Source organism: Mobula birostris, chromosome 14, assembly GCF_030028105.1.
Source record: "Mobula birostris isolate sMobBir1 chromosome 14, sMobBir1.hap1, whole genome shotgun sequence".
NCBI classification, from domain to species: Eukaryota; Metazoa; Chordata; class Chondrichthyes; order Myliobatiformes; family Myliobatidae; genus Mobula; species Mobula birostris.
The window spans coordinates 73536536-73562751 of NC_092383.1; the positions used below are offsets into that span (position 1 = coordinate 73536536).

Here is a 26216-nt window from a genome sequence, read left to right on the forward strand (position 1 = left end):
TGTCAGTGTCAATCCTGATCATAAGCTACTGCTTGAAGTGAGGCCTTTCTTTCATCCACCAAGTAAACGCAGAGTTCTCAAAGTAAACGTGGTGAGTACGGGAAGAGGCTGGTTCTGTTGTCACGTGATCGGCAACAATGAATATATCAAGTCAAAATTTATAAACAAACAAACATTTATTAAACCCTGATAAGCAATGAAAAAAAATGAAAACCTTAACCGGAAGTAAACGGCTATGCGGCCATTCAGTAAACCGCTACTCAGTACTAGTTCTTAAAGCGATAAATTCAAACACAGTTTCTCGAATGGTAAATTTTAAAGTCCAAGAGATTTATACAGTCAATTAGGAGAGACTTTCATGATGTAACGAATTCCTCGAAGACATGACGTCACTGCCACTCCCAGTCGGATCCTGCCTCGTCCACAGAATTCACCACAATGGAAATAAAACAGTTTTAAAGGCACTGACCTTCCTCCATAGAATAGATCCTGCACAGCCTTTCTGCCACTTTTAGCAGAGGCTATCTCATGCAGATCACTTTCTTGAACAAATTCGATAATGGTCGATCCTTTCCAAACCCGTCAAACGTCTCCTTCAGGGTTCCGTCTTCACTCTCCAATGTTATTGAAAAGATACATTAACAAACCTGGTAGTGATTGTCAGACTGCCGACTCAGATTTCTGTACCTTACATTAGAACATAAAACTCCGTTTAAAATCAAAACTGCGTCATAATGCAAATAGGCAGCGGAGTGGAGTATCTCATTGACGTTCTAACTGGAAAACTAACTGCGTCACCAGCAGTCTTCCCTTTTATACCCGTGGTGAACATGTCATCACGTGACCTAACATCGGCGGGAAAATTACATCATGTGACCTCCAAAAGACCATTACATCATTCTCACAGTAACACTGTAAAGTTACGGGGAGAGTCTGATGGAAGAGTCATGCACCAGAATGGCCAAAGGTCCATTCCTGAATATCAGTTGTAGGGGTGGAGAGCAAGCCTGGAATTTCTGGTTGGAGATCAGTAAGTGCAGTGGGTGGGTATTCAACTAGGCAAGAATTGTAAGCATGGTTGAGAATCAGTACGGGGTCGGGAAGTTGGGGGAGTGCAAATCAGAATCTGGTTTAATATTGGTATTTGACTACATAATAGATAAATAAGTAGTGCAAAAAAGTAGTGAGGTGGTGCTCATGAGTTCAATGTCCATTCAGAACTTGGATGGGCAGAGGGGAAGAAGCTGTTCATGAATTGTTGAGTGTGTGCCTTCAGGCTCCTGTACCTCCTTCCAGATGGCAGCAATGAGAAAGGGGCATGTTTTGTGGCCACGGTATACAACGTAAATTATAATAAGAAGTAGTAAAAATTAAAATTAATAATAAAAATTAAATTAAGTAATGCAAAAAGAGAGCAAAATAATTGTGAGGTAGTGTACATGAGTTCATTGTCCTTCAGAAATCAGAAAAAGCTATTCCCTAAAGTATTGAGTTTGTGTTTTCAGGCTCCTGTACCTCCTCCTTGATGGTAGCACTGAGAGGAGGGCATGTCTCAAGTGATCAGGGTCCTTAATGATGGATCCTGCTTACTTGAGGCATCGTATTTTGAAGATTTTCTCATTGCTGGGTAGGCTAGTGTCCATGATGGAGCTGGCTGAATTTGCAAATTTGTACAGCCTTTTTCCGATCCTGTGCAGTGACCCCTCCATACCAGATGGTGATGCAACCAGTTAGAATGTTCTACATGGTACATGTGTAAAAATTTGCTGGAGTCTTTGGTGACAAACCAAATCTCCTCAAACTCCTAATGAAACATAGCCTCCATTGTACCTTCTTTGTAATTCCATTAACATATTTAGCCCAAGATAGATCTTCAGAGATGTTAACACCCAGGGACTTAAAACTGCTCACCCTTTCCACTGCTGATCCCTTGATGAAGTCTGGTGTGTGCTTCCTCGACTTCAACTTCCTAAAGTTTACTATCAATATGATGATCTTACTGACGTTGAGTGCAGGGTTGTTGCTGCGACATCACTCAATCAGCTGATCTACCTCACTCCTGTATGCCTGCTCGTCACCATCTGAAGTTTTGCCAACAATAGTTGTGTCATTGGCGAATTTATCGATGGTGTTTGAGCTGTGTCTAGTCACCCAGTCATGGGTGTAGAGAGAAAAGTGGGATAAGCACTGAACCTATCCTGAACTTTGGAAGTGAACCTATAAATGTGAAGGGTCTTGGCCCAAGATGTTGACCATTTATTTTCCTGTATAGATGCTGCCTGATCTGCTGAGATCCTCCAGTATACTGTGTGCATTGTAATTGAATTGGGTGCCTAGCAACAGGCCAAGATCCGCATTGGGAGGTTTTCCTTTAAGCCACACTGTGGCAGCCCGCACAAGTACATCAGAAGCTGTCTTATGCACGTTTAATCCCTAGACTGCAGGGACAACTCTGTTAGAATTAAACATTCTGAAAATAATGCCCAGATTTGTGTTATTCTGTATTGTTAAACTCTGCATAGTCAGAGTGATGTGTTTGGCAGTGAACAGAGGAAAAGCAGAGGAATCCAGACATTGAGGGCATTACACATGTTGATCCTCCTTTCCAGGTTCATGCAGGAGTTAACAGAAATGCTGGGCTTCACTCCATACAGCTATTATTACTACACCTGGAAGTACGTCTCTCCTCTAGCCATGGCTATCCTGATGGTGGCCAGCATTATTCAGATGGGCATTACTCCACCAGGATACAATGCCTGGATAATGGAGGAGGTAAAAGAATATTTCAACAGTAAGATTATTGAACAAGTGGTGGGTTGATAGTCACATGGATGTGACTTCTTGTATCTGTCTTAATAAAAGGGGAGAAAGGGCAAAGATTATACCCTTGATTTCTCAGGGTCGATCGCTATAGAGGGTCAGTGAGTATGGGTCTGAATGTAGGGATTTCCATTTATGGTGCGAATTGTGGGGCTCAGTGATGAACACTTTCAATGACTTTACAACTCACATTCTCAGTATTCGCACAAGTTGTCTTCTTTTGCACTTTGGCTGTCTCTGTCAATCTTTGTGTGTCGTTTTTCATTGCTTCTGCTGTATTTACTTGTTCAGCTGTGGATGTCTGCAAGAAAATGTACGGCAGGGTAGCATTTGGTGACATTTATGTATTTTGAAAATAAATTTACTTAGAACTTTAATGCAACATACCAGTCAGTGTGAGTGTGGGGTGTCAGTGAGGTTTGTAAGTGTGAGGGCTCAGAAGGTGAGGATATAAAGAATATTTATTATCTGAATGAGGTGGGGCTGTGGGTATTGGAATAGTGAGCATCGGGGGGGGGAGTAATCTGTGTGTAAAGGGTTAGGGAGTATAAAAAGGCACTGAGTGAAGATATTGAGTGAATGTAAGGGTATTGGAATGTAGAGGGTCCATTGGTATGGAGAAGGTCAGTGAATATAAGGGGTCTTTGAATGGGGGAATTAGTGAATGGGGACAGTAGTGATTGTAAAGTCTTATTGCATGCACCTTCTGTGTGATTATAAATGATCAATGACTGTGCATGCCTATGAGTCCAGGGGTGTGCAAGTGTGCAAGACACCATCTGATTATGATTTTAAAGGAAAAATTCTATTTATCAGTCCATGTGTGTGAAATTCCTTGTGTAGCATCTGTTGGTGGGCTCACAAGCTATTAAGGTCCCTGGACATAAGCCAAATTAATGAAATAACCCATCTACTAAGTACAATGAAAAATATAATTAGCTTTTATTTTTCTATATCTAGGCTACGGAGAAGTTCCTGATATTCCCAGGGTGGGCCCTGGGAATGACCATTGCACTGATTGTAGTGGGAGTTCTTCCCATTCCCATTGTCTTCATTGCCCGCCACTTTCATCTTGTTTCTGATGGGTCCAATACTTTGTCTGTTTCATACAAACGAGGTCGAATGATGAAAGACATATCCAACTTGGACGACCATGATGAGACCAGGTTCATCCTGAGCAAGGTCCCCAGTGAGACGCCTTCACCGATGCCCACTCATCGCTCCTATAATGGACCAGATAGCATCTCGCCAATGGAAATGACTGCTGCCAATGGACGATACGGGGTTGGCTACCTATCAGCAGACACTCCCGAATCTGAACTCTAAGGTGGATTGAGAAAGGAAGCTCAGCTCAAAATGCATTTGTAATATAAAGTGAAACAGTAAGTGGTGCAACGATTAATCATCAGTCGTTACTGGGGCAAACAACCCATGACTAGATCGATTTGACAATGATCTTCACTGGCATATAACCAATTCAAATAGTGTAAGCAGTATGGATCTTCAGCGGTGTAGGCACTGGTCTTGGACCTGTCTCAAAGCAGGTAACATTGAGAATGCATTTTAATAAACCTGGCTTGTATCAGCTCAGGCAACACATATACCTCTTGAGTCAGCACAAATAATACATAAGTATATTATATTTTTCTCCATCAGTACAAGTATCACAAAAACTATCCCTATAAAAGCACAGATAATCCATATATTCCAGCCTTATAACAATACAGGCATTGTATGTAGTAACCTCTTATCTATATACTGAGCTGTACCTACTGATATATATGCTGATCCTGTTTCAGCAAAACTGCATTATATGCTCCACCTGCATAAAGAGATACAATATACTGTCATATTATTGCCAGTGGTATAGGCTCTGCACATTATCTGTCAGCACATTCAGCACAAATGTCAAATAGACTTCTAGCACAAGCAATATGTTTCTCAGCCCTGATTCAGTACAACTACTTTATAGGCTAGACCTGCATAGGCTCATAAATATAGACTCAGGAAGACTAATGCTGTATTAAATGCATATGTTAGTACAAATGCATGCGCTTGCTGGTGTCTTCTGTGGTATTAATGTCCACACAGACATTCCATATACATATTATGTCCCAGCAAAGATGCTGGATGTAGAAGCCACATCAGTACAGATGTTGTCCATATCAAGCTTATGTCAAATGGTAATTGCATGTGAAAGTCACTTATCAATATGGATATGGCTAGTAGTAGCCAAATATTTAGCATGTGATTTGCATGCCTTAGCTCTGAAAAGATTTTGTATCCACTTATTGTGTGTTAATACAAACATTACATGTACTAGCCATGTGTTAGTATGAATGGTGCATGCATTAGACCTGTCAGTGCACTACTGGCAGCAATGAGCCATATCTATGTGTAGGTCTTGCATGTATTTGCTATGCATCAGCAGAAATGTCGTATGTGCTTTCTGGCTGTTGTACAAAGACTAGGAGAAATTGCTGTGGGTTAGTACAGTACACTGCATGGAATAGTGGTGCGTTGGTACAAGACGTGGAGCCATATTACTGTTGATGTTGCATGTGCTTGCTTTGTATTGGAGCAGATGTTGCATGTACTAACCACGTCTGTAAAGATAGTCATAGTCATAGTCATACTTTATTGATCTCGGGGGAAATTGGTTTTCGAGGTACTAGCTCTCTCTCTGTACAGTAGTTACACGTACCTGCTGAACGTGCATGGATGTGCTCACTCACCTTGTCAGAACACAAACGTTGTTTGTGCAGTGTGTCACTACCACTGTTGCATGTATGTATCAATGAAGGTATTGCGAGTGCTAGCAGTATTTCAGTACAGATATTGCATGTGTCTATAGTGTCAGTAGTGATGATGCATACCCTTGCCATATCTACAGCCCTTACGTGCTTTTGACATGTGAATGTAGATGTGAAAATACAAGCTAGGTATCAATATGCTGTAAATAATACAAGTACTAACATGACATTTGCTCTGGATGCTCCGAGAACTAGCTGTGTTGTCAGCCAAGTGTGACACACACTTGTCATTCATCCATACAGATTGTCATCAGCCAGTGCTCAGTACAGATGGGACATGTCCTTGGCCACATATCTGTACGATGTAGCTGCTGAGTACATATGCCACATGTACTTATTGCCAGAGTAAATGCATTCTGAGCTTGTATTTGATTCCATGGACTATTAATGGATCCACTGATTATCCAGATCCAGTATTTGTACTAACCCAGGGCTAGCACATACAACCATGCACAAGTGATTTAGCATCTAAGCAAAAGATTCCCTTGTTAGGTAGATTCACTTCCACATATCAGGTCTCATCAACCTTAGATCTGCAGGCAGACTTACCCCCAAGCACAAATGATAGGAACTTGTCGGTACATTAAATCAGCAACTCTAAGGCGAGCAGGTCTCTGGAAGGAGATACATTGAGTTACAGTTAATACACATTAGATTTTCCATAGATATTATTGTATTCTGAATACAACCTTTTCTCTCTCCAGTGCCTCATTACTGAGACAAGGCCCTAACAATCAGGGCCATCAAATTCATCAAATCTAGGCAAAAAATTTCAAGGTGGTCTTCTCACAGAGTCCCAGGTGCATTGAGAAGGGGGCCAAGACTCAGTTTTGCAGGTAGAAATGGACCTGGCTGAGTAGTGGTTCGGTTTCTCCACTGATAACTCAGAGGTGTGATTTTAGATGCTACCATTGCTACAGAATTAAATACTGCTTAATTGAAAAATTAGGAAGTATGAAGCTGGAATGGGAAAAAGTGATCATGAAGCTGTTGGATTCTCTTAAAATTCCAACTGATTCACTGTTGTCCTTAAGAAAGTTTCCTGCCTTTACCCAACTCTCAACCAAACTGTGGTCCCACAGCAACTACATTCTGAAATCAGTTCGCTTGTAATGGGCAATGACTGTGGCCATACTGATGGAGGTGGAGACAGTGAATAAATAAACCCCTGCTCATCCGGAATAGGATCCAAGCTTGCTCTCAGCCTCCACACCTTTAATTTCAGTCCCACATTTTACCTGAGCCCCCACACAGAAAGGGCTTTTTCTCGAGTTCACAACAGTGTCAGTCTGTTTCCCCTCAACCCTCTGCTCAGCCATTCCTCTGCTCAGTCACCCATCACTCACTACCTTCCATCCCACCCTCTCTTCACCTTTCCTCCACTCACCTATCCACCACTGTTCTTTCCTTCATTCACTCTGCCCACCTCTTACTCTACATGCTCCATATATTTCTCTCCCCCGTTCTTCCTCCAACCCAACATTCCCCCTCTGTGTTCTCCTCTCCACTCAAACCCATCACCCTCTTTCCACTCATTCTCCCTTCCATCCTTCTCTCCTTCATTCTGTAGTTTAACTTGGCTGTTATATTCTCCAAGTGTAATATTCCCCAATGCCTTAATGCTGTAATATTAGACCAGAGGACTTAGGAGCAGAATTAGGCCATTCAGCCCATTAAATCTGTCTGCCATTTGATCAATGGCTGATTTACTTACTTGCTCAACCACATTCTCCTGCCTTCTCTCTGTAACCTTTGATGCCGTTACTAAGCAAGAATCTTTCAACCTCCACTTTATATATACCCAATGACCAGCCTCCATTGCTGTCTGTGGCAATAAGTTCCACAGATTCACCACACTCCGGCTAAAGAAATTACTCCTTTGCAAACCAACAAGAAAACTTGAACTTGTTTATGCCATGTTAGCATAGCCAAAACTAACACTTACACCACAAGTAGAAAAAAACAATCAGCTGCATAGACGCTCCAAATTGCTAACTAGTGACTCCTCTGATGCTTTCACAGTCAAATGATGTTTTGTTATTCCAAGGTTAGTCTGACAGATCTTTAAGGGTTCTTGAAGAATATTCCTGAACAAGATTAATGCCTCCGTCGAGAATACGTGGGAAGATGAAATGTTTCCAGATGGGAACTTATGAGGGGATTCTAGCACAATATCCGATCCCAGAATGAGCTACATTTAAGCAGAGATCTCACTCCAATAATCCGACTACAATGGTGCTGGACTATTGGTTGTTACTTGTATTATTCCGATGCACATTTATTCCGTTTTTTAACACATTGTATTGTAAGTATAATAAATATTCCAGTGAATTGATTGAGTTTAAAATGAAGGAGGAACTGAAATGAACTGACTTAAAGGGAGTGTGGGAACAGAATCCAGAGAACTTCAGCTTGTAAAATTGAATTTATGCCACACCTAGCTTACACTCTCAATAACACAGGACCAACAATGCAAATACACAGATTTGCAAATAGTAAGTCCATAGCTAACAAAGGGTTAGTGTATTAATGAGTGAGCTATTAGAGTTTCCAAACAATAAGATATCAGGTTATTGGAATTTTATTGTAAAATCTAATTACACTTCACTAGTTCCTCTTGAGTCCAGACAGATCACAACATGTCCAGCAGGAGCTGCTCTCTCGTGTTGGTCACTCAAAGAGCATTGATATTCAGAGCCAACAAACTTTCCCCTCTAAATTTCTGAAATTTCAGTGCTAATTAGCAACCAGCTTGGTTGTTGAGGGCAGCTAGTCTCAATATCACTGACCAATCAGTGTTGGTTTGCAGATTGCAGTATTAAAGCTTGCAAAATCAACAGCTAACTAGGCAGCAGGTAGCTGCTTCTGAAGGTTAATCGTTGCACTCTGTATAGTGTTCAGAGTTTAACATGTACTTGGATTAGACACCAGTAGTAAACAGTCCTGTGTGTGTTATTGGTACTTTAGGTGGTGTGAGTTCATGTATTTGGGGAGGGGACTTATTCTAGACTTTTCTGTGGAGCCCTGTTAATTTATAGCACATGATGGTAAGCACAGTGGGAACATTGCCATTTCTCTAGATATAATGTTGTGATATTCCAATGTTTCAGAGATATATAGATTTCAGCTTTCAAGTGTTGATTTTGTTTCAAGTTGTACAATCAGATGGATCAGATATAATTTTTTATTGCACTTTATTAATAATTACTAGAGGTGCAGCAATTAATTGGAACATGAAATCCTGTGGGACAGTATGCCATTTGGCCCATTGCACTTGTGCTGGCTGTTTGAACAAATTATCCAGTCAGTGCTGTGCCCCTGCTCTTTCTCTACAGACATGCAGATTCCATTTCCTCGACTGTTTAATCAGTTTGTTTTTGAAGTTACAATTAAATTTGCTTTCAGCTGACATCACTTTACTTTAAATATCCATAAAACCACAAGATATAGGAGCAGAATAGGGCTATTCAGTCCATCAAATTCATTCTGCTACTCCATTGCGGCTGAATTATTTTCCCTCTCAACTCCATTCTCCCGTCTTCTCTCCGTAACCTTTGACCCTCTTACTAATCAACCTCCTCTTTAAATATATCAAACTATTAATATCTACTAAAATTAAGTAATTTTTTAGATGGACATGGCAGTGGAAATTTATTTGCGGCATGTTGTTTGCAATATGACTTTTCCTAAGCTTGCACCAACAAAGTAACTCCACAACTGTTCATATGGTGTCAGGGATATCTACAGTTGATACCTGGAATTACAAGCAAAGAGGGCCACTCCGCAAGTTAATGAAAGCTCCCAACTCTACGTTTAACTGGCAGGTTACAGACAAAATCTGGTAATGTCAATAAATTTATTCTTTGAGTCCTGTAGGAATACATTCCTTGGATTCATGAATTTCCTCTTCATAGACAATAAATCCAGGATAACTGTGGATTCTGCTGTCATTCTTTCCTGTCCGGAAGGAACAGTCTAGGGAGAAAGCTATCAAACGATGGCTGCTGGCCCGTGTAAAGTGATATGTTGGTCAGGTTTGTTACTTGCCAGAGAGGAGGAGGAAGTAAAAAAGTATAGTAAGCCAAACCTGGCTTCTTTTTTGAAATAAGGCTTTAACCCAATGATAATCAGTCTTAATTTATCAGAACTGAGGCCAGAACCTATCTGGTTGAATGCAGTGATTGTGCTGTGTTAATCCCTGCCCCCAAATACCTCTTAAGTGTGAGCTGCTGAATAAATCTGGTTAATATTAACCTGATCTCTCACCCAGATGCACAGCCAATGCAAGCAATGCACAGTAGACAATGAGCGTTCCCCAATGTTCTTCTGTGAGATAAAAGTTGGTAGTTTCTACCTTGACACTGATCAGCATAAGTGCCAAGCATCTGAAAGCATCTCTGAATAAATGACCAGGGTTTCACAAGATACAGACAAGAAGTGCTGGAAATACAAACTGGCTTGCTGGGATTCGAAAGAGGAACAGTTATCACCAAGAAAGATATTAATTCCAGGACTTCCTCATCTTGTTTGACCTGCTGTTTAACTCCAAGACTTAGTGAATCCAGTGCCTGTGGGTTTACATTTTATAAGTAAAGTTCTGAGCAGCTGACCATTGGCAAAATAATCTGATTTACTCTGATATGGAGGTCAGTTATTAACACTGTGTCCATGACCTGTGATTTTCACTGACTAGGAGAATTACATTAAGATGATAACCAGTGAATAACTGACCTAGTGACCAGTGCTTACACTTTCAGGGTAATGATTACCACCAACATACTGACCAATGAACCACACTAATATAGGAACCAGTTACTAATATGGTTATGGCAGCCAGCGATTTGCAATAGTGATCTGGGATTTAGTTATAATTGCTGAGGATCATTGATGTTCCTCTGCTTGTAAGGGCTGATCAGGCAGGGCACAGCAAAAAACAGGAGTAGGTGGTTCTGCATTCTCTTTAATGTGGTTTACTTCTCACTGCTGAGGTCAGAGATGCAGAAGGTCAGTCAAAGTTCAAAGTTTCAATGCTTGAAGTGAAGGAAGGAACCAGTCATCAAATTATAGCAAAAACCTGACAATATAACTCGCACAAAGAGCTGTGAGTCCATTCCTGGTTCCCTGTTGTTTTACTGTATGTTGTTACCTCCACTCTGACAATGGACTGTGTGTATGTAAGCCAGTTATGCAGTGATGACACCTTCCTGCCAGTGATGGTTCTGCAGTTCACCGTAAACCAGGTTATAACATTTCATTACTATATGGACATTAACAGAAGCTTTTGCAGATGTAATAATTTTAAAATTTTATAGATAAAAGCCAGACTTAAGATAAAGTCAAGTAGAACGTTAGACACAAAAGGAAATTTGTCCTCTGTTACTCTGCAGTAGTGTAGCGATCAGCATGCTGCTTTTACAGCTCTGGGTGGTACACGGTTTGGAGTTCAATTCCAGCGCCATTCGGTATGTCTCTGCGTGACTTCCCCATGATTAGTTTAGAGTTAACTGGGAATGTGATGTTGCTGGGGCAGCGAGGTTCGAAGGGCCTACTCCGTGCTGTACCATCAAACAAAATATGCGCAAAATACATGATATAATGACACGTATGATTCATGATATAATGACGCGTATGCATTGAAATCCACTTAAAGTTCAGTTTTAAAATTAATGTAATTTCACAAATTGCGTTCTGCGCACACTTAGCATACACAACGAATTTCATATGGTAGAAAAGTGATGGAACAAAAGAGTGTGAAATATTTTACAGCATATTTATCTTTTAATTATTGCAGCAATCCACTTACTGCCCAGTAGGCAGTCAGGATCACAAATAGTAAGCTCAAACCTAAAGGCCGATATAAAAAGAAAACAAACTTCCCAGGAACTGCAGGTAACCACAGGGTTAATTTTCTCTCTCTTTAAATCCCTTTCTGGAGAAGAATTCTTTGCCCTGGCACATGAATATTGCTAAAGCCCTGCAATTGCTGCACCTCTGGCCACTGTAGGTAGAACATTGGCCAATTTGGTATTTGTGTGACTTAGAGAATGTAGTAATAATCTAAAGATATTTATATTGTACATTGAACCTGTATATGTCTGTGTACATTATGTTAAATTATGAAAATTACAGAAGTTTTGCTGAATATTTTCATCCTATTGTTGGTTAGTAGTGATGTATATATTCACTGTATATTTAATATATAGTATCACATGAGAACATGTACAAATTTTCTTGTTTTTGTACTGTTTGAAAGGTTTTCTTGTTAATTGATTGATAACAGCATTCTTTTGGTTTAATGTTTTATTTCATTTTTTTGTGGTAAAATTGGATAGGTGTTCACATTCTGGTGGCTCTGTTCAAGAGGGCACTGGAGCAGGTGCACATTAAGCCAAGAATCCCATTTTAGTCTGGACAATAGATTGAGCCAGTGCATGGATTCATAAAATCATGGAAATTTACAGCACGAACATCCACGAAATTAGCTGTCCAGCCTTTTCCCATTTCACGCATTCTAGATCCGCAGTACTGGATGTAGAGGAGCTCAATATGAATATTCATATGCTTTTTAAAATGTGATAGTCACCTCTCTCTCCATTTTGAGTGTCTGCTTTAACATTCTGCTTCTTTGTCAGTATTCCAGTTGCCAGTTAGGGTGAATTAATAAATGTTTAGGGTCACGTCAGTACTTACGTAAATCAGGCGATTAACGCTTTATGTGACTGTTTAAGAAAAGGACTGAACTAATCACATTCAAAGTGCCTTCAAAAGACGTTTATTATTTGAAAAGGCTGTTTTTGACTAGTGTAAAATGCAGAGGACCTCTGAACACGTATTTTATATAAAATGATCGTGGGCATTTCCTGCACTGTTGACAACAATTCCTGGCCAAAATCCAATGGGTCAAGCATTACGGAATCAGGACTGAGGACAGATATTGCTTTTATAAAGCCCAGATCAGCTAGAGCTGATAATCTCTACTATTTTCCATTAGTTGTTAATCTGCTCGTACACAAAAAACTGTGTGTCGTCAAATCGAAACTTTTATGAAGGGACTGATTTTTTTAGATATCAAGATTGCACAAACTCTACAGCAAAACTTTTATTCCTGATTGATGGGTGACTTTGTACTGACAGGTTAACAACTAAAAGTTACCCATTGCATACGTGATGAGAGTCAAGACTTATCTTTGAACTGCTGTATGGTTCTGGTTACTTTCTGTTCCTCACAGGCTCCAGACCATGAGCCTGAGCCCAGGGACCAGCAGTCTGACCGTAGGTTATGTGTTACAGCCAGGAGGTCCTTGACGTTTTACTGCTAGTTGCTGTGTGATGAAACTGGCAGTGTGGATCATGTGCATAAGGTGAGGCAGAGCTCTTCCTCTCTTCCTCTCACCAGCTGCTCCGTCTTCGTCTCACTTTGTCTGTACTCTCTTTTTTTCCATGCTCATTCTTTCTCACTTTATCTCTTTCTCTCTCTAGCCCAGATTCAGAAGGGATTGATGATTTTGCAGTGAATGATGTTAAAATACCCTATTTTCACAAATTACAGTATAAAGCATGACATTTAGTTTCCCAGTTCCAGACAGTTCTTCCTCATGAATGTTAAAGTAGCTAAGGATGTTAACATCGATCTCTATCTGTACATAGATCTGAACATCATGCTTTTAAAGCAAGGTTAATGTGATTTAGCTGAAGTGACTGGGAGGCTTTGTGGCCAATATCAGCAATAAGTACGTAAATTATCCAACCTCAGTCTGGGATAGAGCAAACATTTTAGAGAGCAAATAAATTCACTCTTAGAACTTGGGTGCTTCTGATCCATTTAACCATATAACCATATAACAATTACAGCACGGAAACAGGCCATCTCGGCCCTTCTAGTCCGTGCCAATCTCTTACTCTCTCCTAGTCCCATCGACCTGCACTCAGCCCATAACCCTCCAATCCAATCCTGTCCATTTATCTATCCAATTTAACTTTAAATGACAACATCGAACCTGCCTCAACCACCTCTGCTGGAAGCTCGTTCCACACAGCTACCACTCTCCGAGTAGAGAAGTTCCCCCTCATGTTACCCCTAAACTTTTGTCCTTTAACTCTCAACTCCTGTCCTCTTTTAATCTTCCCCACTGTCAATGGAAAAAGTCTAACCATGTCAACTCTATCAATCCCCCTCATAATTTTAAACACCTCTATCAAGTCCCCCCTCAACCTTCTACGCTCCAAAGAATAAATACCTAACTTGTTCAACCTTTCTCTGTAACTTGGGAGATGGAAGCCAGGCAACATTTTAGTAAACCTCCTCTGTACTCCCTCAATTTTATTGATATCTTTCCTATAATTTGGTGACCAGAACTTTACACAATACTCCAGATTTGGCCTCACCAATGCCTTATACAATTTCAACATTACATCCAATTGGAGTTTCAGTTGTGTGGTGCACTTCCACCTTGAATTGCTATATCTGAGTAACAAATCATTGCTACAGATCTGTTGGGTTGGAAATTGCAGACATTTGCCAATAGGTGAAACTCAATCCACTGATCACTTCTCCTTGAGTTGTTCATTTTGCCTGATTCCACTAACGCACATAATAATCCTCCTCCACTCCTCAATCTTCTACCTCTACCTCCATCTTCATTCAGTCTTCCATACTTCTTTCCCCTCTGCATTATCTCCAGCCCATCTTCCCTCCCTATCATGTCCCTTTACCATACTCTCTATTTTATCATCTAATTCATTCCTTTCACCGCTCTCTCATCTCTCTATCCTTTTTCACCACTCCTTCTCTCCACCTCAGGTTGTAACTTCATCTTAGACATCTCCCATATTTCCTTCCCATTCCTATATCTCCTCCATTTATTCTTCTTCTCCATCATTATCTCCTCCCTAACTTGATCTGCTCACCCTCACCTCTCCCTTTCTATGACCACATCTCTATTTCCTCTCTTCATCCTTTTTCCATCAACACAAGGCGGGTAGAGATGGATCTTTCTCTGTCGCAAGAGCCACCTCCATCCACCTCCTTTTCCATTCACTCTCTTTCCACCTCTTCATTTTACCCTCATCACCCCTTCACTATTTCCATATCTTCCACCATTTCTACCTCATCTCCACTTCTCCTCCATACTTCCTCCCACCCTGTACCCTCCATATTCTCTTCCATCTCTGTGATCATCTATTCTGTAGCAATATCTTTCCTATATACAACCAATGATTCCCATCTCTCTTAGCTTGACGCTTCTCGTCCACTCAAAGAGCACAGCTGATCTAGCTATGATTTGCCATGGTCACTATGATTAGATCATGAATCCTTTGAATCTCCACCGTGCTTTACTCTACAGGTGAAACTTGCTGATATTGTAAAATTAACCTGGAAATCTGAAGATGATGATATGATGATCTTCTCAGTCTCCTTGCACCCTCCCCCCCCCACCCACAGATAACAGCCTGCTTATTCACCACTCAACCCTCCATGTTCACCCCTAACAACTCCAAGCTGTAACTCCAAACTACAGCGATGGCACAGTTGCCCAACTGGTAGAGGTTCCAGTAACTCAAGTTCAATGCTAATCTCCAATTCTTCCTGTGTGGGGTTTGTTCATTCTCTTTGTGATTATGTGGTATCTTCAGAGTATCCCTCCCATATCCAGAAGATATGTGTGTTGGAAGGTTATTCAATAATTGCAAACTTTACCCTAGTGTGTGGGTTCATGATAGAGCTGGGACAGGGGTTCACAACCTTTTTTATGCAATGGACCCCTACCATTAACTGAGGGGGTCCATGGACGCTAGGTTGGGAATCCCTAGTCTGGGGAGAGTTGATAGGGAGAATGAAATGGGATGAGGGTTTGTTTGATGATTGGCATGAATCAGACTGAAGGCCTTGTTTCTATATTCTATGACTCTCTCGCTCTAAAATGCTGCAAATACTCAGCAGGTCAGGTAGCATCAGTGGAGGAAGATACACATTTAATTATCAGGATGGATGCTCTTTCATCAGATCCAGTGCAAAATCATCAATCAAAAATGCTAACTCTATTTCTTTATTTAACCAGATTTTGCCTGAACTGCTGGGTATACCCAGCATTTTTGATCTGGTTTTTAATTTCAGATCCTCAGCATCTGCAGTAATTTTTCATCTGAACTGCAGTTCAAGCATTTCTGAGTCGCTGGCAAAGTACGTTTGACCGTCTCTGCTACCTTCCCTCCTTCTCTGAGAAACTTCCACAACCAGCTGCCTATCCCAGCCTTGTTTCTACAGAGCCTCCCCTGCCTTTCTCCCTCGGTCTCTCTGCTTGATCTCCCCCATCCCTCCGTTTCAAAATTATGAGGGGAATAGATAGCGTGAATGTGTACAAGAGACTGCTTTTTCTTTTAAAACAATTCCTTTTAAAATCTTGATTGTCTGTTCTTATTTTCAAGCAATATATTATTTGTTTTCATCTGCCGCGTATCTTTATCTATTTATTTATTAAGATACAGGCCCTTCTGATCCCTTGAGCTGTGTCACCCAGCAACCTCCGACTTAACCCTAGCCTAATCACAGGACAATTTACAAATTAACCTACCAACCAGTACATCTTTGGACTGTGGAAGGAAACAAGAGGACCCCAAGGAAACTCACACGGTCACGATGGAACATAGAGACTCCTTACGGACAGAGGCAGCATTCTCCTTTCACTTCAGTACCTTCATCCCACCATCTAGGAAATGCAGTTAATCACTTTGTTTTAATGAATATCACACTCATTATCCACTCTACATCTTCTGAAGCCTTTCCAGAGTACTTACATATCTCCCAGCTCTTCACCTGCCTCTCCTGGTGTAAAGCCCTCCAGGCAAATCTCTCCAAGCTATTTTCCAGAAGAAACCAAGGCAAAGTGATGAATATCATTGTCAATGACCGTAAACGTGGTGCATCATCCTCCTGCCCTCTGTCTTTACCTTAGAGTATAGAAACAGGACCTTAGGCCCATCAAGTCCATGCTGACCTGATCTTTCACCAAGTCCCATCCACCTGCACCTGCACCTGGACCATATCCCTCCAAACCCTTCCCTTCCATGTAACTATCCAAAGTTCACTTCGATTTTACAAATGAACCCATATCTACCACATATTCTGGTAGCTCATTCTACACTCGTACCACCCTCTGAGTGACATATTTCTGCAGATTCCCCTTAAATATTTCACCTTTCACCCTAAGGCTACTACTTCAATATCTAGTCTCACCCAGCGTGAGGTGGGAAAAAAAACTTGCATGCATTCATGTTATCTACACCCCTCATAATTCTGTATACCTCTATAATATCACCCTTCATTTCCCTCTGCTCCAGGGAATAAGTCCTAACCTACTCAAACTTTTCCTGCAACTAAGGTCCTGAAGTCCTGGCAAAATCCTTGTAAATTTTCTCCGCACTCTTTCATGCTTATTGATGTCTTTCCTGTAGGTAGGTGACCGGAACTGCATGCTCTACTCTAAATTCAGCCTCTTGTACAACTCAGAATCTGATTTATCATTATTGATGTATGTCATGAAATTTGTTGTTCTGTGGCAGCAGTACAGTGCAATACACAAAATGCTATAAATGACAATGAGAAGTATATAAAAATAAATATGTTGTGTGAAAAGAGTGCAAAATATTGAGGTAATGTTCATGGGCACTAACCTCCTCGTCATCGAGAAAATCTTCAAAAGGCAGTGCCTCAAGATGGCAGCATCTATCATGAAGCATCCAGCACCCTCCTCATGCGGGACATGCCCTCTTCTCGTTACTACCATCAGGGAGGAGGAACAGGAGCCTGAAGATGCACATGCATCATTTTAGGAGCAGATTCTTCCTCTCTGCTATCAGATTTCTGACTGGTCCATGAACCCATGAACACAACTTCACAATTTTTCTCCCTTTTGACACTATTTGCCTGACGAAGGGTCTCGGTCCGAAACGTTGACTGATCATTTCCACGGATGCTGCCCGACCTGCTGAGTTCCTCCAGCGTGTTGTGTGTGTTGCTTTGACCCCAGCACCTGCAGAGTATTTTGTGTTTACTATTTGTTTATTTTTTATATATTCCTATAGTAAATTTCAAAGTTCAAAAGTTCAACATTCAAAGTAAATGTTGTTATCAATATGTCACCATATACAACCCTGAGATTTGCTTTCTTCTGGGCATACTCTGCAAATCTATAGAATAGTAACTATAACATGAGCAATGAAAGATCAACCAGAGTGCTGAAGACAACAAATTGTGCAAATGAAATAATAAATCAATAGCAATAAATAATGAGAACATGAGATAATGAGATAAATAGTCCTTAAATGTGAGATCCTTGGTTGTGGGAACATTTCAATGACAGGACAAGTGAGTGTAGTTATCCCCTTTTATTCAAGAGCCTGATGGCTAAGGAGTAGTGACTGTTTTTGATCCTGGTGGCGAAAGTCTTGAGGCTCTTTTACCTTCTGCCTGATGGCAGCAGTGAGAAAAGAGCATGAACTGGGTGGTAAGGATCTCTGATGATGGATGCTGCTTTCCTATGACAGTATTTCATACAGATGTGCTCAATGGCTTTACCCATGGTGTACTGGACTGAATCCATTATATTTCATAGGACTTTCTGTTCAAAGGCATTGGTGTTTCCATACCAGGCTGTGATGCAGCCAGTCAATACACTGGAGAACCATACATCTATAGAAGTTTGTCAAAGTTTTAGATGTCATGCTGAATCTCCACAGACTCCGAAGGAAGTAGATGTGCTGCTGTGCTTTCTTGGCAATTACACTTACTTGCTGGGTTCAGGACATGTTCTCTGAAATAGTAACACTCAATAATTTAAAGTTGCTAACACTCTCCATCTCTGATCCTCCAGTGAGAATTGGGTCATGAACCTCGAGGATTTCCCTTTCCTGATGTCTACAATCAGATTCTTGGTCTTTCCTACACTGGGTGAGAGGTTGTCATGACACCACTCAGCCTGATTTTCAGTCTCCCTCCTGTATGCTGATTCATCAACACCTTTGATTCGGCCTACGACAGTGGTGCCACCAGCAAACTTGAACATGGCATTGGAGCTGTGCTTAGCCACACAGTCATAGGTGTACACTGCCACAAAGACAACAAATTTCACAATATACGTTAGTGATAATAAACCTTATTTTGATTCTATTTGCTACTTATCTACACCAAGTGATAATGTGTCGTGGTCATTTAATCTACTAATGTGTCTTTACAATGTGGTAATTATCAGAGCATCTGGTGGAAGTTCATTCAGTCATGGTGAGAATATGCCAAATCCACATAGAAAGGACCTGAGGTCAGGATTAAACCTGGTTTTGCAGGGTTGTGAGGTATTAGCACCCTCCCACTCTGCAGCAACTGAGATGATTGGCCTCCAATAACGACACCGTTGTATTATCTTTTACACAGAGAGTGCTGAGTACCTAGACTGCACGGCCAAGAGAGGAAGAGGAACCAGATATGCTGGCAATATTTCTGAGCCATTTCGACAGGTTCAAGAAAAGGCTAGGATTAGCGGGATGCAGACCATGGATACATTCAATGACTGAAAGTTACAAGACAAACTTAGAATACTCTTAAAATATCATTTGGATTATTTGGCTTTAGAAATAAGAAAGTACAAAATCAATAACTGTGCCTATTAAAGTAAACCATTCAGGTGTCAGCAAGAGAAATATAGCCTTGAGACTTTTTCCCCAGAGCAGAAACAGCAAACTCTAGGGAAATGAGCTTTAAGGTGAGATGGGGAAAGTTGAAAGGCGATTCACATGGCAAGTCTGTTTACACAGAGATGGGCAGGTGCCTGCAATACACTACCAACAGAGGTGATGGGCGTTGATATTGTAACAGCACTTTATGATAATTAGACAGGGAATCGCACAGAAACGGAATTGAGGGATGCAGATTGTGTGCAGAAAGATGGCATTTATTTAGACTGACATCATAGTTAGTGCAGATTTGGTGGTTCTGAAGGGTCTGTTCCATCTGCTGTACTTGCAAATCGTCATTAAACTTTCATTCTCACACCTTAAAGCTAAGCCCTCTGGCACTTGGATGGCATGGTCACATGGCAGTTAGTGCAATGGTTTTATAGCACCAGCAACCACTGACGGGGTTCGATTCCCACCAATGCAAGAGGTTTGTGCATTTTCTCCGTGACCACATGGGTTTCTTCCGAGTTCTCCGATTTCCTCCCACATTCCAAAAGTTAGGATTAGTGAGTTGTGGGCTTGCTATATTGGCACCAGAAGCGTGGCAACATTTCCTCAGACTGTGTTGGTCAATGGCACAAGACAACAAATTTCATTGTATGCTTTGACAAATAAAACTGATCTTTAAACTTGATAATTCCATCCCGGCAAAAAGACTCTTTGATGATCTAACCTATATCGCCAGAGAAAATAAACCAAGTTTGTCCAACTTCTTACAGCTAGAATATTCCAATCCAGGCAACATTGTGGTAACTCCTTCGACACCCTCTCCAAAGCCTCCATGTCCTGTGGTAACCAGAAAGGCACACAAGAAAATAGGTACTGTTAGACCTCTAGAAAATTACAAGCTTTCCAGGAAGGAGCTCAAGAATGAAATTAGGAGAGCGAGAAGGGACCATGAGAAGGCCTTTGCAAGCAGAATTAAGGAAAATCCAAGACGTTCTACAAGTATGTGAAGAGCAGGAGGATGAGCCGTGTGAGAATAGGACCAATCAACTGTGATGGTGGAAACATGTGCATGGAGTTGGAGGAGGTAGTGGAGGTACTTAATGAATACTTTGCTTCAGTATTCACCAGGGAAAAGGACCTTGGCAATTGTGGGCATGACTTACAATGGACTGAACACTTGAGCCTATAGACATTAAGAAAGAAGATGTGCTGGAGGTTTTGAAAAGCATTAAGTTAGATAATTTGCTATGTCCAGATGAGATATACCCCAGGCTGCCATGGAAAGCAAGGGAGGAGATTGCTGAGCCTTTGGAGATGATCTTTGCATCATCAATAGGGATGGAAGGATTGGAGGGTTGCAAATGTTGTTCCCTTGTTCAAGAAAGAGAGTAGAGATAACACGGGAGTGTTATCTTACTTCAGTAGTGGGCAAGTTGCTGGAGAAGATCCTGAGAGGCAGGATTTATGAGCACTTGGAGAGACATAATCTGCTTAGGGATAGTCAGCATGACTTTGTCAAGTGCAGGTTGTGCTTACGAGCCTGATTGAATTCTTTGAGGATTTAACAAAACACATTGATGAAGGTAGAGCAGTGGATGTAGTGTATATGGATTTCAGTAAGGCATTTGATAAAGTTCCTCATGCCAGGCTCATTCAGAAGGTAAGGAGGCATGGGATCCAAGGAGACCTTGCTTTCTGGATCCAGAATTGGCTTGCCCACAGAAGGCAAAGGATGGTTGCAGTTGGTCCGTGTTCTGCATGGAGTTTGGTGACCAGTGGTGTTCCGCAGGATTCTGTTCTGGGACCTCTCCTCTTTGTGATTTTTATAAATGATCTGGATGAGGAAGTAGAAGGTGGATTAGTAAGTTTGCTGATGTCACAAAAGTTAGGGTTGTTGTGGATAGTCTGGAGGGTTGTCAGAGGTTACAGCAGGACATTGATAGGATGCAGAACAAGGCTGAGAAGTGGCAGATGGACTTCAACCCAGATAAGTGTGAAGTGGTTCATTTTGGTAGGTCAAATTTGAAGACTGAATTTAGTATTAATGGGAAGACTCTTTGCAGTGTGGAGGATCAAAGAGATCTTGGGGTCCGTGTCCATAGGACATTCCAAACTGTTGCACAGGTTGACAGTGTTGCTAAGAAGGTGCATGGTGTGTTGGCCTTCATCAACCGTGGGATTGAGTTCAAGGACCATGAGGTAATTTTACAGCTATGTAAGACCCCGCTTGTGTTCAGTTCTGGTCATTCACTACAGGAAGGATGTGGATACTATACAGAAAGTACAGAAGGTATTTACAAGGATGTTGCCTGGATAGGAGAGCATGCCTTATGAGAATAGGTTGAATGAACTTAAGCTTTTCTCCTTGGAGCAATGGAGGATGAGAGGTGACCTGATGGAAAGGTATAAGATGATGAGAGGCATTGATCACTTGGATAGCCAGAGGCTTTTTCCCAGGGCTGAAATGACTAACATGCGGGGGTATAGTTTTAAGGTGCTTGGAAGTAGGTACAGAGGGGATATTAGAGGTAAGTTTTCAACACAGAGAGTGACAGGTGTGTGGAATGCACTGCTAACGATGGTGATAGAGTCGGATACAATAGGGCCTTTTAAGAGACTCTTAGGTAGGTACATGGAGCTTAGAAAAATAGAGGGCTATGCGGTAGGGAAATTCTGGGCAGTTCCTAGATTAGGTTACATGGTTGGCACAACATCATATTCTATGCGATTTAACCAAGGTGTTTTACAGCTGCAACATAACTTTTGTACTCAGTGCCCCAACTGAAGAAGACAAGTATACCTTATGCCTTCTTTACCACTCTTTCCACATGCACTACCACTTTCAGGGAGCTGTGGACTTGCACCCCAAGATCCCTTTGTAAATCAATGCTCCTAAGGGTTCTGCTAATCACCGTACACTTTCCTCTTGCATTTGATCTCTCAAAATGCATCATCTCACACGTGTCTAGATTACATTTCATCTGCCATTTTTCTGGCCAAAATTTACCTCGTGATCCAAGAATCCTAAAGGATTCTACAGATATGTTAAGAGCAAAAGGAATGCAAGGGTCAGAACTAGTCTTCTGTCAGATCAGAATGGGAATCCATACATGGAACCAAAAGAGATGGGGGGAGATCTTAAATGGATGCTTTTTGCATCTGTATTTACTTGGTAGACAGACAGAGTCTGTAGAAGTGAGGCAAAGGAACATCAACTTCATAGACCCTGTACAGATTACAGAGGAGGAGGTCTTTGCTGTCTGGAGGCAAGATAGACTGGATAAATCCCCAGGGCCTGACAGTGTGCCGCATTGATTGGCACTGAGTCCATTGTTGTTTGTCATCAATATCAATGATCTTGGTGATAATGTGGTTAACTGGTTCAGCAGGTTTGCAGATGACACCAAATTTGGGGGCGTAGTGGACAGCAGAGAAGACTATCAAAACATGCAGCAGGAAAAATGGGCTGAAAAATGGCCGATAGAATTTAATGCGGGCAAGTGCGAGGTGTTGCACTTCAGTAGGACCAACCAGGGTAGGTCTTACACAGTGAATGATAGGGCACTGAGGAGTGCTGTAGAACAAAGGAATCTGTGAATACAGGAATTATGAATGAATGCATAATTCATTGCAAGTGGCATAACATGTAGATAGGGTCGTAAAGAAAGCTTTTGGCAAATTGGCCTTCATAAGTCAAAATATTGATTGCAGGAGATAGGATGTCATGTTGAAGTTGTGTAAAATATTGATGAAGCCTAATTTAGAGTATTGTATGCAGTTTTGGTATCTACCTACAGGAAAGACATAAATAAGGTTGAAAGAGTACAATTTACAAGGACGCTGCTGGGACTGGAGGACCTGCTTATAGGAGAGACTGAATAGGTTAGGACTTTATTCCTTGGAATGTAGAAGGTGGAGAGGAGATTCGATAGAGGTGTATAAAATTATGCGGGGCATAGATAGGATAAATGCAAGAAGGCTTTTTCCACTGAGGCTGGGTGGAACTACATCTCGAGGTCATGGCTTAAAGGTGAAAGGTGAAAAGTGCAAGAGGAACATGAGGGGAAACTTCTTCACTCGGAGGTTTATGAGAGTGTGGAACAAGCTGCCAGCGCAAGTGGTACATGTGAGCTCCATTTCAATGTTAAGAGATGTTTGGATGGGTACGTGGGTGGTAGGGTTATGGAGGGCTATGGTCCCAGTGCAGGTCGATGTGTGTAGGCAGATTAACTGGTTCAGCGCGGACTAGATGACCTGAAGGTCCTGTTTCTGTGTTTACTCTTCTATGACTCTAGCACTCTATGTCTGTACCCTGCTGTATCATCAATTTTCATTTGATGCATATTATTCTGCACTAAAGCCATTGTCTTGCCCAGTGAAACAAGCTATTGCTTAATATCTAGGACCAGGCAAATTTGGCCAGGCATTAATATTAATGATTTGAAGGATCTCAGGTTGAACTCAGTTGCTCTTTATAGATTTGCTTAACTACTTGCTTAACTTCTTGCTTCAGTCAGCTCCCTCCTGTTTTTGGATGTTTGGCCATCCTTCACCCACACGTTGAAATCAGAATCAGCTTCAATGTCACTAATGCAGGGCATGAAATTTGTTGTTTTGCAGCAGCAGTTCAATGCAATACATAATATAGAAGGGAAAAAACAAAATTAAATAATAAATAAATAAATAAATTACATTATACATATATTGAATGGATTAAAAATCATGCAAAACCAGAAATACTATATATTTTAAAAAGTGAGGTAGTATCCAAGGGTTCAATGTCCATTTAAGAATCGGATGGCGGAGGAGAAGAAGCTGTTCCTGAATCACTGAGTGTGTGCCTTCAGGTTTCTGTACCTCCTATTTGATGGTAACAGTGAGAAGAGGGCATGCCCTGGGTGCTGGAGGTCCTTAATAATGGACGCTACCTTTCTGAGACACTGCTCCTGGGTAGTTTGTTGGCTAATACCCAAGGTATACCTGAGATCGAGGATTGGTATGTGTTCTTTTGTCTTACCTTTCCAGAAGTCCGCAATCAGCTTTTTTGTCTTACTGATGTTGAGTGCCAGGTTGTCGCTGCAGCACCACTCCGCTAGTTGGCATATCTCACTCCCGTACGCCCTCACGTTGCCACCTGAGATTCTACCAACAGTGGTTGTATTATCAGCAAATTTATAGATGGTATTTGAGCTATGCCTAGCCACACAGTCATGGGTATATAGAGAGTAAAGCAGTGGGCTAAGCACACACCTCTGAGGTGCACCAGTGTTGATCGTCAGCGAGGAGGAGATGTTATCACCAATCCGTATAGATTGTGGTCTTCCGTTGAAGAAGTCGAGGGATGTACAAAGGCCCAGGTTCTGCAACTTCTCAATCAGAATTGTGGGAATGATGGTGTGAAATGCTGAGCTATAATCGTTGAACAACATCCTGACATAGGTATTTGTGTCCAGGTGGTCTAAAGCCGTGTGGAGAGCCATTGAGATTTAATCTGCCATTGACCTATTGTGGCGATAGGCAAATTGCAATGGGTCCAGGTCCTTGCTGAAGCAGGAGTTCAGTCTAGTCATGACCAACTTCTAAAAGCATTTCATCACTGTAGATGTGAGTGCTACCGGGTGATAGTCATTAAGGCAGTTCACATTATTCTTCTTAGGCATTGGTATAATTGTTGCCTTTTTGAAGCAAGTAGGAACTTCCATTCGTAGCAGTGAGAGGTTGAAAATTTTATATATATGGATATTCGGGCAGGTGGTGCTCTTGTGACCACACCTACCCATGGGAAAGGCTTCAGGAATAAACCCCGAGGAAGAAATCCAGAGCCGGGGTCCCTAAGGCAGTTTGATGTTGTTTACAACTTCATTCTCCACAAGAGACACCAGGCAAGGTCATTTGAGTCCAAACAATTGGCTTGTTCCTCATTACAGAATATCTCTCTGGTGATTCCTGCTCCCTCCCCTCTCCCTGCCTCCCTACCACTCTCAGCCCACAATGGACACCTATATCAGAATCAAGGTTATCATCAGTCATATATGTCATGTAATTTGATTTTTTTGTGGCAGCGGTACAGTGCATTACATAAAATTACTACAGTACTGTGCAAAAGTCTTAGGCTCCCTAGGTGTGTGTGTATATATATATATATATATATATGCATGTGTGTGTGTGTGTGTCTGTGTGTGCACGCGCCAAAAACATTTGCACAGCACTGTATATAATATATATGTGCAGTGGATTCAGTTGGAAATTGGTTGAAGGACATCTTGTCTGACTGGTTGTGAAGTTGTTTCCATTATCCAGGAAAATCTTTCTGTCTGTACCATTTTCTTTACAGTATATATCACTGAAGCTCTTCTGCATGAGTGCATCCTTAACCACCCTGAGATTATTCTTCCTGTGACTTTACCTTCAGCCTGGAACTTGTATCCTTAAGTTCTCTATAGGAATTTGACACATTCTTCCTGATGTTGATGATCTTCCCTTGGCTCATGATCTCTCAAGAATCACTTGATTCTGGCATGGTCCCAGAGGACTGGAAGATTGCAAATGTCACTCCACTCTTTAAGAAGGGAGGAAGGCAAAAGAAAGGAAATTATTGGCCAGTTAGCCTAACCTCAGTGGTTGGGAGAGTGTTGGAGTCTATTATCAAGGATGAGGCTTCGGGGTACTTGGAGACTAATGATAATCTGTCATCTGTCAGAGTTCTTCGAGGCAGTAACAAGCAGGGTGGACAAAAGAGAGGCAGTGGGTGTCATTTACTTCGATTTTCAGAAGGCATTTGATATGGTGCCACACATGAGGCTGCTTAACGATAAAATCCTATGGCATTACAGGAAAGATACTGGCATGGATAGAGGAACAGCTGACAGGCAGGAGGCACCAAGTGGGAATAAAGGGGGCCTTTTC

The 26216-nt window shown here is 41.4% G+C and overlaps 1 protein-coding gene across 1 annotated transcript in view; it reads left to right on the plus strand.

Annotated features, from left to right (window-relative positions):
• Positions 1-4146, plus strand: part of slc6a17 (solute carrier family 6 member 17) — a 61168-nt gene extending 57022 nt beyond the window's left edge. Inside the window, exons 11-12 of the mRNA XM_072277780.1 lie at positions 2610-2772; positions 3781-4146. Of these exons, the coding sequence (XP_072133881.1) occupies positions 2610-2772; positions 3781-4146 (529 nt within the window). The remainder of the gene's footprint in view (positions 1-2609; positions 2773-3780) is intronic.
• The last annotated feature ends 22070 nt before the right edge of the window (positions 4147-26216 follow it).